Here is a 15,394-nt window from a genome sequence, read left to right on the forward strand (position 1 = left end):
TCACTCCATGTTTCTCTGTGTGGTGTAGCTACTCACTCCATGTTTCTCTGTGTGGTGTAGCTACTCACTCCATGTTTCTCTGTGTGGTGTAGCTACTCACTCCATGTTTCTCTTGGTGGTCTAGCTACTCACTCCATGTTTCTCTGTGTGGTGTAGCTACTCACTCCATGTTTCTCTGTGTGGTGTAGCTACTCACTCCATGTTTCTCTGTGTGGTGTAGCTACTCACTCCATGTTTCTCTTGGTGGTCTAGCTACTCACTCCATGTTTCTCTGTGTGGTGTAGCTACTCACTCCATGTTTCTCTGTGTGGTGTAGCTACTCACTCCATGTTTCTCTTGGTGGTCTAGCTACTCACTCCATGTTTCTCTGTGTGGTGTAGCTACTCACTCCATGTTTCTCTGTGTGGTGTAGCTACTCACTCCATGTTTCTCTTGGTGGTGTAGCTACTCACAACATGTTTCTCTGTGTGGTGTAGCTACTCACTCCATGTTTCTCTTGGTGGTGTAGCTACTCACTCCATGTTTCTCTGTGTGGTGTAGCTACTCACTCCATGTTTCTCTGTGTGGTGTAGCTACTCACTCCATGTTTCTCTGTGTGGTGTAGCTCCTCACTCCATGTTTCTCTGTGTGGTGTAGCTACTCACTCCATGTTTCTCTTGTTGGTGTAGCTACTCACTCCATGTTTCTCTTGGTGGTGTGGCTACTCACTCCATGTTTCTCTGTGTGGTGTAGCTACTCACTCCATGTTTCTCTTGGTGGTGTGGCTACTCACTCCATGTTTCTCTGTGTGGTGTAGCTACTCACTCCATGTTTCTCTTGGTGGTGTAGGGGCATTTCTTGCAGTGGAAGGGGGCGGTCAGCTTGACGGGCCCACGGGTTTGCAGCGCCTGGTCCCCGCTGAAGACACCGTAGTAGAACTCGTACACCGTCATCACAACCCGGAGCGGCGCGGCCGGGTCGGAGGTCGCCGTCTCCGTGGCGATCGCTGCTGAATGTAGGAAAGAGACGGAGAAAGAGAGAGCGAGAGGAGAGGGAAAAATAAAAAAAATCTGTTTTCCACAAACGCAATGAAACACGGTCCCATGTACCGCGAGTTCGGATACGACGCAGCGCAACATCTATTTTCCGCTCTGTGAAAATGACCCACCTCTTATTCCAGCTCTAATCTATACACCAGGGTGTAATGGAATGTGTCCCAGCCACTTCATTGTACGAAAGACGAAATGTGAATAAATGACCTGCCAACCATTCTTGACCATTAGTGTTCTCTTCATAGAAATTTAAAAGTAGCACGTTCCACAGACAACACCAATTGGCCTCCCTTCAGAGGCCAAATGAGAGCTGTATAGCCCTTGATATAAGACAAAGACACTGCAGTAACATAGCGACGGCAGGCAGATTTAGCCGATGTTCAAATGTAGCATACACATTACAACCTGTACAGGAAGACAATGGGAAGGATTGCTTTTCTAAAAATGGAAGGCCATTCCTAGACCGTAAAGTGTAGCCTTCCAATATAAAACAAAGTAGACGGGGAAACAACAGCTTATCAGAAAGTCTTTATTTATCTAAAGTGTATGTATGTATACAGAGCAGCATAGTGTATTAAAGGAGTACAAATGTATATAAAGGGAAAAGGCACAAATACAAACATTAGAGGACTTATGTTCTTTCACTCCGTTGCCAGAGGAGGTAGGTCCTTTCAGTCCGTTGCCAGAGGAGTTACGTCCTTTCAGTCCGTTTCCTGGATGTGGTTCTGGGAAAGCCTGTAAAGCAGGATGTCCATCTCGTACTCAAAGCGTGTGAGCTGATTCTGCGGAAGCATGCGCATCAGGTGTTCAATGCGCTTGCAGCACATCAAGATGATGTCGTTGTGCTCCTCTTGCCGTTGTGCTCGCGTTTCCATCCCTTCCAGGGTTTGTCCGACGGTTTGCATGAGCGCCACGTCCTCATTCCCGGCCCCATCCAGACCCTTCACGTAGCACGAGTGATTCAGCATCAAGCGAAATTTGCCCGAAAGTTCATAAATTTCCACTATGACTATTTTCCGACCATTTCACGCCGGCGATCGCCGTCTTGTTTTTCATGCATTGTCGTCGTAAATCATGGATTGGAAGTTGTGCAAAAGTAGGAGGCACTACCTGGGACACAGAGCTTTCTTGCGATCTCACGCCACAGTTGATCCTTCCCTTCCAGGCTGGAGTAGCACTGTAGCGTGGTGTTGTACAACGGCGGTCGCTCTTCCACCAGCGCAATCAGCTGCTCCTCCCTTTCTTCGCTCCACATATCGGGACGCCCCCTTTTGGTCGTTGTATCTCGGGGTTCCGAGAGTCCAGCGAGTTCAGCGAGGATAACCGTACAACTCAACACACAAAGAAAGATGGCTGCGCCCGTAATGAGATGTATTTTCTTTGTATTTGCACCAGGTTGGTCATTTTTTAATGTCGATTTTAAATGCCCTCACACACCTGATTACATTGCTGCTTTAATCCGGTCACCAATGTATGCATTGCACGGCCTTGCTGCGCGTGCAATACAATGTAAAGTTGTGTTGTTTGTTTTGGAGCTGGTATGCTAAAGAGGCTAATGTTGCTAACAATAACAATGACTAGCCAATGACTGTTCATCCCCGACTCGTCGTATAGCGTACCCACAAAGACCAACGGGAACGCTGTAAGTGCGACAAGCCAGGAAATGACGTCACAAGATCACCTCGTGTGGGTGGTGTACGAGGCATCTCGAACACACCATCAACACATTTGGCATGAATGATAATGTGTCACTCCATGCGATAATCCCATTTAATTTAAATTGGAATGGATGTAAAACATAATTAGAAAATATAGATTAATCGTGAGTTAACTCACCAATACTATGCGATTAATCGCGATTAAACATTTTAACCATTTGTCAGCTCTACTTTGTATGCATTGGTGCCCTCGCTTTCGGTGTGCACACGGTCACAGCCCTGCCCACCGAATCCCCGGCCTGACACTCGTACAGCTCAACGTTATCCTAACAGAGGCCAGCTCACCTTTGGGCGTCTTGGAGATCACAATCTTGGGGACGGCCCGGGTGGGGGGGTTGGGTGTAGCCGTGGTGATGGACACGGAGGCGGGGATGACCTTCGCGGTGTAGCGGCTGGGCGGGACGGTACTGGCCTGGGGGGAGGGCAGGGTGAGCCGGACGGGGGCGGCGGTGGAGGTCAGGGTGGGGGCCAGGGAGCTGGGGGGAGACGTGACGCTGAAGGCTTGCTCCTTCGGGGCTATCTTGGCCCGGACCAAGGGTTGATCTGTGGGGACAGCGGAGGGAAACACCGTCACCGTGGTCGCCCCACCGTCGTCAAATCAAACCTCATCACGTCACCAGCATCGTCGTCATCAGCATCATGATCCCATTGCAACAAACCATTAGTATCATCTTCACCATGAGGTCACATCTTCATCATCACACCATCAACATCACACCTCGATCATCCCCACCTTCATCATCATCACACCTCCACCATCATCATATAACACCTCTATTATCACATCACAAGGTCATCATGATACCTTCCTCATCATCACACCTCCATCATCATCATCCCCACACCTTCATCATGTAACACCTCCATCATCATCTTATCATATCACTGTCATCATGACACCTTCATCATCATCATCCCCACACCATCATCACCATGGCACCTTCATCATCATCACCATCCTCATTTCACAGAGTCATCATCATCACACCGTCATCCCCATACCATCATCATCCTCATCATCATCATCATCATCATCCTCATCACACCTCCATCATCACCAACCCCCCCCCCCCGCCATTATCATCATCATCATCATCCCCACACATCATCACCATGACACCATCATCATCCTCACCATCATCAACCACGTCATGACACCACCACCATCCTCATATCCCATCACTGTGTCGTCATGCCAGCTGTGGTGCTGATGAGAGTACCTACGTTGTATCAGGGTGAGGGGTTGTAGGGTCTGGCCCGTCTGCAGGTTGAGCAGCAGCTTGGGCATGCCGGCGCCCCCCGAGGTCTGCACGGGCATCAGGCTCTGTGGAGACAACAGAGACACGCCATGAAACCACAGAGACACGCTGAAACAAACTCTGTTTAGACCGACACAGATAGGAAATATAGATTAGTTATAGAATAGAATATTATTAATATAACTGATATATTACAGCTGGACAATGTAGAATTGTATTAGTAATATGGCTGATATATTAGTATTTAATTTGTATTAGAGCTGATATTGTAGTACTTAGGCTCAGGCAGGATATGACATCACTTCCTGGTTGCACCGTGGTACCTGTGTGGTGAAGAGGAAGGGCTGGTTGGGGGAGGAGCCGGTGATATGCCGTTGGCCGGAGGCCAGCTGGCTGGTGGAGAGGAAGAACGTCCCGCCAGGGCCCTGGGTCAGGATGAGGGGCTGGCCCTGGCGGAGACTGGAGCCAATGGCAGACGACCCCGCCGGGACGCTGGAGCCAATCACAGAGGCGGCTGGGCCACGGTTTGAGCCAATCACGGAGACGACTGGGGCACGGTTTGAGCCAATCACGGAGACGACTGGGGCACGGTTTGAGCCAATCACAGACGTTGCCAGGGAGAATTGCGGGCTAGTCACTGCTGTTCTCGCCGTAACATTTGAACCAATCGTGAAGGATCCCGGGGTGAGATTGGAGCCAATCAAAGGCCTTGCCTGGGAGTTTTGTGAGCCAACGACAGACCTCATCGTTGGAAGGTTTGGGCCAATCACAGACATTACCGGGGTTATGTTTGAGCCAGTTAGAGAGGTTCCCTGGGTAACACCACGGCCAATCAAAGACAAGCCCTGGGAACGATTTGGGCCAATGAGGGACATTCCATGGGCAAAGCTGGAGCCAATCAGAGGAGGTGCCCTGAGCAGGGAAGGGGCAGGGGGAGGGGCTGAGGATACGGCAAAACCTGAGGAGGATGTCACACACGCAGAGATCAATACACCTGATTACTGTATGGTACATATACACAACACACTACCAAGAGGTGTCCCCTAACGCGAACACGCTGAACGGCTTATTGTAAAAAGGTGGGAGGTGGAACACGAACACACACACACACACACACACACACACACACACACACACACACACACACACACACACACACACACACACACACACACACACACACACACACACACACACACACACACCCTTGAAATGTGCTACACAATGCACTTAGTTAATGCATATTATGATTGGCACTACAACCTATTCCCTGGGTGGGAATACCAGACATCATTATACATCCATTTACGTTCGTAACCCCATGTATTAATGTCATTAATACGTTCAATTACACGTCCGTGTGTGTACCGCTGCCACCGAATCTCGGTGGCAGCGGTTTCCAAAGCAACGGTTGCCGCACTCACCTGGGCCGTTCACAAACTCCTCCTCCTGTTTGACTTGACAAACTACATCCATCTCCTCCTCCTCCTCGTCCTCCTCCATGACCTCGCGTTGCCATGGCTCCAGCTCCTCCTCCTCACACTCCATATACAGCTCGGAACTCATGTTGCTGAGGGAACAAGAACATCCCCGTCAGGTGGGCGGGGAGGTAAATGGTAAACACTCAGACTGCATTTATACTGCGCTTTTTCTAACCAGGGGCCACTCGAAGGGCTTTACAATACTGCCTCACGTTCACCCAGTCACGCACACACATTCACACACCCACGGCGGCGTCAGCCTCGCAGGGCGACAGCCAGCTCGTCGGGAGCAGTCAGGGTGAGCTGCCACACTCACAGCCGGGGATCGAACTAGCACCCCTTCCGGTTACCAGCAGACCCGCTCTGCCTCCTGAAGGTGTGTGTTGCTGCTACGCCAAGGCTGTGTTGCTACACGATGCACGCATACACCTAACCGCCGGCGGAGCAGTACAACAGGTTCCTACGTCGGCACGGCGACCACATGCATTCGACCGGCCTGCCAACGTAGAAAGGCGAGTACTGCGACCGGTTAATACGTTGGCACAGCGACCACATGCATTCGACCGGTCTGCCGACATACATGCGGGCAGCGTTGTCAAGGACTCTAGCTGAAACCCTCATGGAACCCGTGTCGACTATCGCAGCCCGCCATATTGGTGCTTTTTCAATAACCATAGCAACAATCCATGGTTATTCTAAAATGTCCGGTGATGAAGTACCAAAATGCCGGCTTGGAATGTGCTTTAGGGACTTAGTTTGGATCCAATGATACGCGCCAGTAAACCAGGTGAGAAACGGTTTGTTTCATGGTGGGTTTGACAGTTTTTTTTCCCATTGCTTCACTTCCTACATTAGAGCCCGACTGCTTCCTTGAACCTCAGAACGGGAGGAGCGCTGCTGTGGATTCAGTCCGAGCATGGAAGCTATTCCGGGCCTCCACACCCTACACTTTGGTCGGAAAACCCTGGAATACCAAACTACCAGGGAGGCTGTTACATAATGTAAACATACCGTTGCCTTCCGTCGTTAACTTTGAATCAGGATGTTCACTCTTGGACACTCTTGTAACGTTTCATTCCAAAAAATTAATTTGGTAAAAGAGGTGCACTACTGTGTAACATTTCATCTAACTTGTAGCTTAAAATAACAAGAACATATTACCTGGAGCCAATGCTGAATAATGTTATAAATAAAATCTATAACTTCCTATAAATTGAATATCGTCAGTTATATATAAAGATATATTTATTATTGATTTGTTTTGCTTAACTATGCTGTTTCACAAATGTAGAAACTGTTGGCCGAAATATAGAAGCATAGATTGGTAAAATGGTGATACATTTTCTAATAAATTATTAGAAAATAAACTAAATAAATATGTATAGCTCGATTATAGATTAACATTTTGTATTACTACTACTATCCTGTACTTTCTGCTCAGTAGCATAAAGGTCTACATCTTAAGGGGTCATCACAAGGGAACTCCATCAAACACAAGAAATAAACCATGACAGAGCTGAATGTTCAACCACAATCTTTCCTTAACCAGTTACTTTGAAAATAATTGTTGCAAATTGTTAATTCTAAGTACAAAATTGCGTGACTTCGATTGACGTTTTGAAGTGCAAGTCAACGCCTATTGGCTGCAGCTCCAACGAAGCCACGCCCACAGAGAAAACGGCCATGATTTCTCCCATTAAAGAGGAAATATTTGCCCAAGAGAAAAGTCTTTAACAAATGACCTAACGGAATCAGAAAAGCAGCAACAACATCATTATATCGACACCACTAACCCTAAACAAAAAATCGTTTCCGGACGATTCTGTTGCGCACCCGACGCGCGCACACAGGTGTTATTGTTTCCAACCGCTCATGACGGTCTGCAGTGCCTGCATGCGGACGCAGAACCGTTAACGCGAACCGGTTAACGTAAAACGGAGCGTCGTGAACGTAAATAAAACCCTGTGAGCGACATTAACAAGTCTTACCCGCCGACTAGTTCTACAGGTCACGGTGAGTTCCTGCGTGTAAAGCCCACAATCACACGGGGACCGGATCCATCGGACGCTGTGCCGTCTCGGTAGGCGGGTCGTTCGAGTATGGCAAGACCCCGCCCATTCGTCCACTCTAAACGTTGCGTCACGTCCGGTTGCCTAGACGCTCTGTTATTGGACCCCATGGACGCAGGGCGCGCTTGAGAGGCGGGGCGACAAATATAGGAAATGTGGACGACATTCTGGATGCGGTTTCTGTCCCTGTCTTGTTATATAAAGTGAAAATGTAAGGTCTTGAGACGACACTTCCTATACAATGCCATTCAATAAAATCATATAAAATCCTCAGCAGTCAAAACATGAAACGGCGTGGCAGTGCTGAACACTTAAAATGCAGAACTGTTACAGCATGCAGCCATTTTGTTTGAATTGTTGTGGTGAATGAGCACATGACTAGATATTGACTATGTTGATGAATAAAACGGTCTACACCCCCTTATTGAGTAAAACATGTATAAAATAGGCGTCAACTAAATTTTGGGTCAGTTTAAATTTGCTGCCCTAAAACGTCAGTAGAGCTCAGCCTATAGCGCATAGTGGTATAGGTAGTCAGGGCATGTTGTGGTTTATACCTTGATAGTTACCTGGCTGCTCACCATAGGCCAACACCTTGGCTGAAAACACCAAGCAGGCACACAGCAGGCAGCTTTAATATGTTCTCAGGTGCATAGCCTTCAACATATTCACGTTTTACACGCTAGACTGGATGGGTTAGATCCACATTATTGGCAGTATACTGGATAGGATGGGATGGGACCGACCCGAGAGTCCGCGAATGGACCCCGGGTGTTGACAAACAGAACGGCTCTCGAACCCATCCCGGGGCCACCTGTTACGTTTGAAACACAGAGGTATCACCATGCAGTCCCCTATCGCTTTATTGGAGTGATTCCTTAGACGCCGACGACTCCAGTCATCTAGCAACCCGGGAGACCGTGGGACGCGGATCCCTTACACCGTATTTAAATACACGGGGCGGTGCGGAGACAACATGCTCCTGCAACTCACACAGAACACTAAAATGACATGCAGCCTGGAGCAAGCGGCAGCGTTAATCGGTGCGATCGGGGCGCTTTGTCTAAGATATGCAGTCTGGTAATCTCTGGTAATCTGCCTGCGTCTCTCTGAGCCGTGCACACCGCGGTTTAACTCGTCCGAACCCTATTCATAGCACCGGTGGCGGCGGAATACACCGAAACCCAGTGCAACTCTGCAGGAAGACCCGGGTGTAATGAAGACCGACTCGGACCCCTCGGACCGGTGGGTGCTCCCGGGGTACGGAGCCGCGGTCGCCGTGTCTGTGCTCGGTAAGTCACGTCCTCTGGGGACCGTGAGGGTTCCAACATGACCTACATCCCAAGGGAACGCGGTTAAATTGTTATTATAGTGTTACATAGGGGGCGATGGGATCACTAGGCTATAGGGAATACACAGACAACATTTACAAAATAACAACATTAAAACTTCACCCAGCGTTGAAGAACACTTTTACCCAATTGTAGGTTTATTATTATTAATTATGATTAATAAAACACGATTTATTTCAGACATACGGTATACTTATATTGGGGCTATTTTCAATTAGAAGCAGAATAAGCCTACACATGACTTTCTGGAAGTAGGCTTACGTAAGAGCCATTTTAGTGGGAGTTCAACCGAAGTTTGTACACCCTGTCAGATGAGTCACTCAAAAACCATTGGAGATGCAATTCTCCAAGGCAATGATGCAACATCTCCTCATCCTTATGTTGAAAATATTCAACTACACGCCTGGGCCAATCTTACAACATTTCGCGTCACCTGGTGATAATTAAAGCCTTCTTGTGTTCTTCCGATGGGGTGAGGGGTCCGGACTCATTGAGTGGCCCCGGTGCGTTACCGGGTCAGAATTGGTGCCTGCATCACTAGTGATGTGTTGAGCTCTGTAACGGAACACAACTCAACATTTAAAACATGCCATCCTTTAATCGGTCAACAAACTAGGACAATAAAATATGTGCCTACATGGGGTTAAAATAAATCGGTGTGTAGTATTGTGTGTAGTTCTAGAAAACAATCTGTTTTCAGTTCGATTTTGATTGACAAGTTCAAATCCTCAAATCAACCTCCAGACTTAGAGAGATGGACTCAAGTCCACCCTGGACCCACTGGGAGTGTCCCAGTGCGACCGAGATCCCCATACTGGTGAACACTGGGGAGTGTCCCGGCAGCTGTTTCAGTGTGTGCTGGTGGGTTGCTGCTGGTCGATGCTGGTCACCACGGTGTTGACGGCTGAACCCCCCCCCCCCCACTCCTAGGCATGTGGTTGCTACGGCGATGGGTGGCCGGCGGGGTGTGTCGCTGCGCGGCCCGTCTGGACGGCCGAACTGTCCTGATCACCGGAGCCAACACCGGCATCGGCAAGGAGACGGCCCGGGACATGGCCCGCCGCGGTGAGTCCCTCTGGGGGGGTCTGGGGGTACACTGAGGGTCTGGGGGGGGCCTCTGGGGGGGTCTGGGGGTACACTGAGGGTCAAAACAACAATATATCTCTGTCTGTACAGTAAAATGTTCATAGAAACAAGTGCCAGGCACTAACAAACTCTAGGTTAACCCATTCCCCGTAGACAACAGAGATAGCGAGGATAAGATGCTACACAAAGTGCTACTTTTAAGTGCCAGGACGTACAACACACAACAAGTGTGTGAGAGGGGCATGGGGGGGGGGGGGGGGGGGTAAGGGGGGAGGCTATGCAGAGTCCAGGTGAACCTTAACAAGTCAGTCTCGATACGGGGATGAGGAGGGGGTTGTTTCTTATCCCAGGGAGTCGGGGCGGCCGGAGTGAGGGGTTTGTTTGAAGTTCCCGGCGTGGCCGTTAAGCAGAGTGAGGCCCCCCTGGAGGGCTCCCATGAACCCCGACCGGGACGGAGCCCGGGCCGGGGGTCACCAGGAGTCTGTCCTGGGGTGCGGCATGCGGCTCAGGAGGTACAGCGGGTCGGCTGGTAACCGGGAGGTCGTTGGTTCGATCCCCGGCTCCTCCTCTCAGAGTGTCGAGGTGTCCCTGAGCGAGACGCCTCACCCTGACTGCTCCCGACCGGCTGGCTGTCGCCCTGCGTGGTTGTGAATGTGTGGATGAAGGGCTGAACGTTGGGCAGTGTTATAAAGCGCTCTGAGTTAGGCCCCTGGTTAGAACAGCGCTGTATGGACACAGTCCTTTAACCTTTGACCCCCAGGGGCGCGGGTGGTGATGGCGTGCCGGGACCTGACCCGGGCGGAGCGCGCGGCCGAGGAGGTACGGCGTGCCACTGGCAACGGGAACGTGGTCATCAGACACCTGGACCTGGCCTCCACCTACTCCGTCAGGATGTTCGCTAAAGAGTTCCTGGGCAGCGAGGAGCGGCTGGATATCCTGATCAACAACGCTGGTGACTAGACCAATACCAGTAACAACAATACTAATACCAGTAACAACAATACCAATACCAGTAATAACTAGACCAATACCAGTAACAACAATACTAATACCAGTAACAACAATACTAATACCAGTAACAACAATACTAATACCAGTAACAACAATACCAATACCAGTAATAACTAGACCAATACCAGTAACAACAATACTAATACCAGTAACAACAATACTAATACCAGTAACAACTAGACCAATACCAGTAACAACAATACTAATACCAGTAACAACAATACCAATACCAGTAATAACTAGACCAATACCAGTAACAACAATACTAATACCAGTAACAACAATACCAATACCAGTAATAACTAGACCAATACCAGTAACAACAATACTAATACCAGTAACAACAATACTAATACCAGTAACAACAATACTAATACCAGTAATAACTAGACCAATACCAGTAACAACAATACCAATACCAGTAACAACAATACTAATACTAATAATAATAACCAGGGTTAACCAGTAATAACTATACTGTTATTGATAGTAACAATACGAATACCAGTAGTAACTATACTTTCACAAATAGTAACTAAACTAATACCAGTAATAACTATACTGTCACTAATAGTAACTATACTAATAGCAGTGATAACTATCAGTTACCAGTATTAATAACCAGTGTCATAACTACTACTTAGGATACTTTTCACTTACTTTACTTTACTACTTTACTGTACAACCTTCAACCATCCCTGTTGATGATGTTCCAATCAGGCCCATGATAAGAAGATATTCATATAATCCCTAGACATAACATAGTGTCGTTATTTAAATTGTTTAACCTTAATGTGACCAGGAGATCCTCTGAGACCTCTATTACAAAGGCGTTGTGACGTGGTAAACAGCCCACCATGTGATGTAAAGTTTCAACAGACAACAAATAACCTTTCAGAAATAACAGCCTGAAGTCCTTGCATGTCTGTATGTGTGTGTGTGTGTGTGTGTGTGTGTGTGTGTGTGTGTGTGTGTGTGTGTGTGTGTGTGTGTGTGTGTGTGTGTGTGTATGTATGTGTCTGTGTGTATGTATATCTGTGAGTATGCGTCTGTGTGTGTCTGTGTATGTGTGTGTGTCTGTGTTTTTGTGTGTGTGTGTGTGTGTGCGTGTGTGTGTGTGTGTGTGTGTGTGTGTGTGTGTGTGTGTGTGTGTGTGTGTGTGTGTGTGTGTGTGTGTGTGTGTGTGTGTGTGTGTGTGCGTGCGTGCGTGCGTGCGTGCGTGCGTGCGTGCGTGCGTGCGTGCGTGCGTGCGTGCGTGCGCGCGCGCGCGTGTGTGCGTGCGTGCGTGCGTGAGTGTGTGTGTGTGTGTGTGTGTCCCAGGGATCATGATGTGTCCTAAGTGGCTGACTGAGGACAGCTTCGAGACCCAGATGGCTGTCAATCACCTGGGCCACTTCCTGCTGACCAATCTGCTGCTGCCCAAGCTGAGAAGCTCCGCCCCCAGCCGTGTGGTCGTAGTGTCCTCCCTCGCTCACGAGACCGGTAGGGCTCAGCCTCTTCCCATCCGCTGTTTGGATTATCTAAATTAATAATGATCTCATTTAAAATGTAAATACAGAAAATCAAGCTCACTAAATTAAGCTGTTCAACACACACACTTTTGTTGTCTTGTGCTTTGGACCTCCCCTTCCTTTTATTACCCCCCCCCACACACACACACACACACACACACACAAACAAAAGCTGAAATAATGAATTTCTGAAGATAGAAATCCCATTGACCGATCCTCATGGTGTGACTCTGAGCGCTTTTATTTTGAAGGATATCCCCAGCACGCTGGTCTCTCTGTCATCCATCACTAACGTTACGCTGGTGTCGCCTTACAGGAAAGATCGACTTTGATGACCTGTTCTTCGCCAAGCGGCCCTACAGCTCCATGACTAGCTACAAGCAGAGCAAGCTGGCCAACGTGCTCTTCTCCAGAGAGCTGGCCCGCAGGATGAAAGGTGGGCATCTCTCGGGTTGTGCTTTTACTTTGAAGTGAGTGACTGAGTGCTGAAGTTTGTGTGGAGAGAGGACTGCTATCGAATGAAGAAGTAACACAGTAGGAACATAGATTATCACTACAATCGATTTTTGTGTTGTAGTCCGATCAGATTTGATCAGAGATCAGAGTTTTTGTTTTATTATATCTTAGGGTACAGGGTAGGGTCTTAAGTACACAAGAGTAAACATTGTAGACTGGGTTCCTCAACAGTCACATAGCAGCAACATTACAAGATCACAAATTCACGATCATGAGGGAGAATAGAATAATGTGAGGCGTTCAAGTGCGTGTGAGCTGTTCAAGTACATGTGAGGCGTTCAAGTGCGTGTGAGGCGTTCAAGTACATGTGAGGCGTTCAAGTACATGTCAGGCGTTCAAGTGCATGTGAGGCGTTCAAGTGCGTGTGAGGCGTTCAAGTGCATGTGAGGCGTTCAAGTACATGTGAGGCGTTCAAGTGCATGTGAGGCATTCACCCCCCCCTCCCCCCCCTCCCCCAGGTACCGGAGTGACAGCCTACAGCCTGCACCCAGGGGTGATCCGCACGGAGCTGGGGCGTCACGTGGAGAGCTGGTTCCCCCTTCTGGGGGTGCTTCTGAGGGCCCCCTCCATGCTGCTGATGAAGACCCCCACCCAGGGCGCCCAGACCTCCATCTACTGCGCCGTGACCCCCGGCCTGGAGAAACTGTCTGGGGGCTACTTCAGGTACACACACACACATAGGCGCACGCACACACACACACACACAGACTCACAGACACACCCACACACACACACACCCACACACTCACACACATATACACACACACACACACACACACACACACACACACACACACACATATTGTTTGTAGTACCTTGTGAGGACACCAAACATACACACACTCATAACAGACACAAACAAACTCATTGCACACACTCATAACACACAAACACACACACATATAGTTTATAGCACCTTTTGGGGATACCACACACACACACACACACACACACACACACACACACAAACACACACACATACATAAACACACCCAAACTGAGTCCGGACCCTGCAGCTCACTTCCAACCGTGTGTGTGCGTGTGCGTGTGTGTGTGTGTGTGTGTGTGTGTGTGTGTGTGTGTGTGTGTGTGTGTGTGTGTGTGTGTGTGTGTGTGTTCTCTCTGCAGTGACTGTAAGGAAAAGCGCGCCGCTGAGGTGGCGAGGGACAACGAGGTCGCCAAGAAGCTCTGGGATGTGAGCGCTCAACTGGTCGGGTTGTCAGTCAAAGAGTGATCCCTGGCCCTCCACCCAACCTCCCCACCCACCTCCACCTCCACCTCCACCTCCACCTTCCCCACCACCTGCCCCACCACCTCCCTCTCCTCAAACCTCCTCCACCTCCCCCTCCTCCACCACCTTCCCCACCAACACCTCCTCCATCACCTGCTCCACCTCCAAGGCCACCAATTCCTTCTCCCCCACCACCTCCATCTCCTCGAACCTCCTCCAGCTCCCCCTCCACCGACACCTCCTCCACCTGATCCACCTCCACCACCTCCTCCACCTCTCCTAATACCACCACATTCACCACCTTCACCATCTCATCCTATACCTCCACCTCCTCAACTTCTCCCACTACCACCTCATCCACCACCACCACCTCCATCTCATCCACTAAAACGACCAAACACCACCTCTACCACCTCTTCATCCATCACCTCCTCCACCTCCTCAACGCTGAGACCCCTGGACCGACGGCGAGAGGGTGGGGGCGGAGTCATCAGTCGACTAGCGAAATAAAAAATATATTTTACTCATCTTGGTTCCTTCAAGATGGCGGCTTAGAAGGTGTGTGACATCGTTTGATCAAGCCCTTCAATAAGTCAATACATAGATGTAGAGGTTCAAAGGTCATGAGGTAGACTCCTCCACAACAAATAACGCAGACCGGAAATCCACGAAGTCGCGACAGAACATTGGGTCCAGTTTTGGTTGCTCAGAACGAAGATCTTTCTGACGCTATTTACGATTTATCGTTTAGTCATTGAGCAGACATCTCTAGCCTGAGCAGCTCAGTCATGTCCGACGCAGTTGGTTACGGAGCAGGTCAATGGAGGCTTCAAACCAAGACCCTTCAGACTGGGAGTCAAACCCCCGACCCCCCTGTCTACTGTTAGGAGGACAACGGGGAGACGGATCAAGCGAGGAGGAGCTGGTGGACGTCTTGGGGATCAGAAGGCGATCTGTGACCGGTCTTTATCGAGGAGACCTGAACCTGGTCAGCCTCTACTAGGACACGGAACAGCGGGGACAAAAGGGATTTCACACGGCCACCAAGAATCCTCAGAATAGAAGCAATATATCTTGTATCCTTACGTTTTGGAAGTGTTTGTTATATAAAAATATATCTATGAACCCA

General features: G+C 49.1%; 2 protein-coding genes across 4 annotated transcripts in view; one reads left to right on the forward strand and one right to left on the reverse strand.

Moving 5' to 3' along the window:
• pogzb (pogo transposable element derived with ZNF domain b) overlaps positions 1-7,670 on the reverse strand; it is a 29,417-nt gene extending 21,747 nt beyond the window's left edge. The window contains exons 1-6 of one of the 3 annotated variants that reach the window (XM_060053145.1): positions 7,478-7,670; positions 5,433-5,578; positions 4,332-4,966; positions 3,974-4,073; positions 3,035-3,292; positions 805-988 (exon numbers count right to left, since the gene is read on the reverse strand). In XM_060053145.1, coding sequence (XP_059909128.1) covers positions 805-988; positions 3,035-3,292; positions 3,974-4,073; positions 4,332-4,966; positions 5,433-5,574 — 1,319 coding nt within the window. In that variant the 5' untranslated portion in view covers positions 5,575-5,578; positions 7,478-7,670. The remainder of the gene's footprint in view (positions 1-804; positions 989-3,034; positions 3,293-3,973; positions 4,074-4,331; positions 4,967-5,432; positions 5,579-7,477) is intronic. The other 2 variants (XM_060053144.1, XM_060053143.1) reach the window with 2 other exon arrangements.
• Positions 7,671-8,344: 674 nt separating this feature from the next.
• Positions 8,345-15,394, forward strand: si:dkey-23o4.6 (retinol dehydrogenase 12). The gene is made up of 7 exons (XM_060053271.1): positions 8,345-8,850; positions 9,841-9,975; positions 10,757-10,948; positions 12,328-12,489; positions 12,835-12,954; positions 13,493-13,697; positions 14,163-15,394. The coding sequence occupies exons 1-7, from the start codon at positions 8,775-8,777 to the stop codon at positions 14,266-14,268; spliced, it is 996 nt and encodes a 331-aa protein (XP_059909254.1). The 5' UTR covers positions 8,345-8,774; the 3' UTR covers positions 14,269-15,394.

This window comes from Gadus macrocephalus, chromosome 6, assembly GCF_031168955.1.
Source record: "Gadus macrocephalus chromosome 6, ASM3116895v1".
Taxonomy (NCBI): Eukaryota; Metazoa; Chordata; class Actinopteri; order Gadiformes; family Gadidae; genus Gadus; species Gadus macrocephalus.

Bases quoted from the DNA above. Each gene is read 5' to 3' on its own strand.
- si:dkey-23o4.6 (XM_060053271.1), top strand. From the start codon at position 8,775: ATGAAGACCGACTCGGACCCCTCGGACCGGTGGGTGCTCCCGGGGTAC. The intron at 9,976-10,756 runs GTGAGTCCCTCT...TTTGACCCCCAG, and splicing joins CCGGGACATGGCCCGCCGCG to GGGCGCGGGTGGTGATGGCG. The intron at 12,490-12,834 runs GTAGGGCTCAGC...GTCGCCTTACAG, and splicing joins CTCCCTCGCTCACGAGACCG to GAAAGATCGACTTTGATGAC.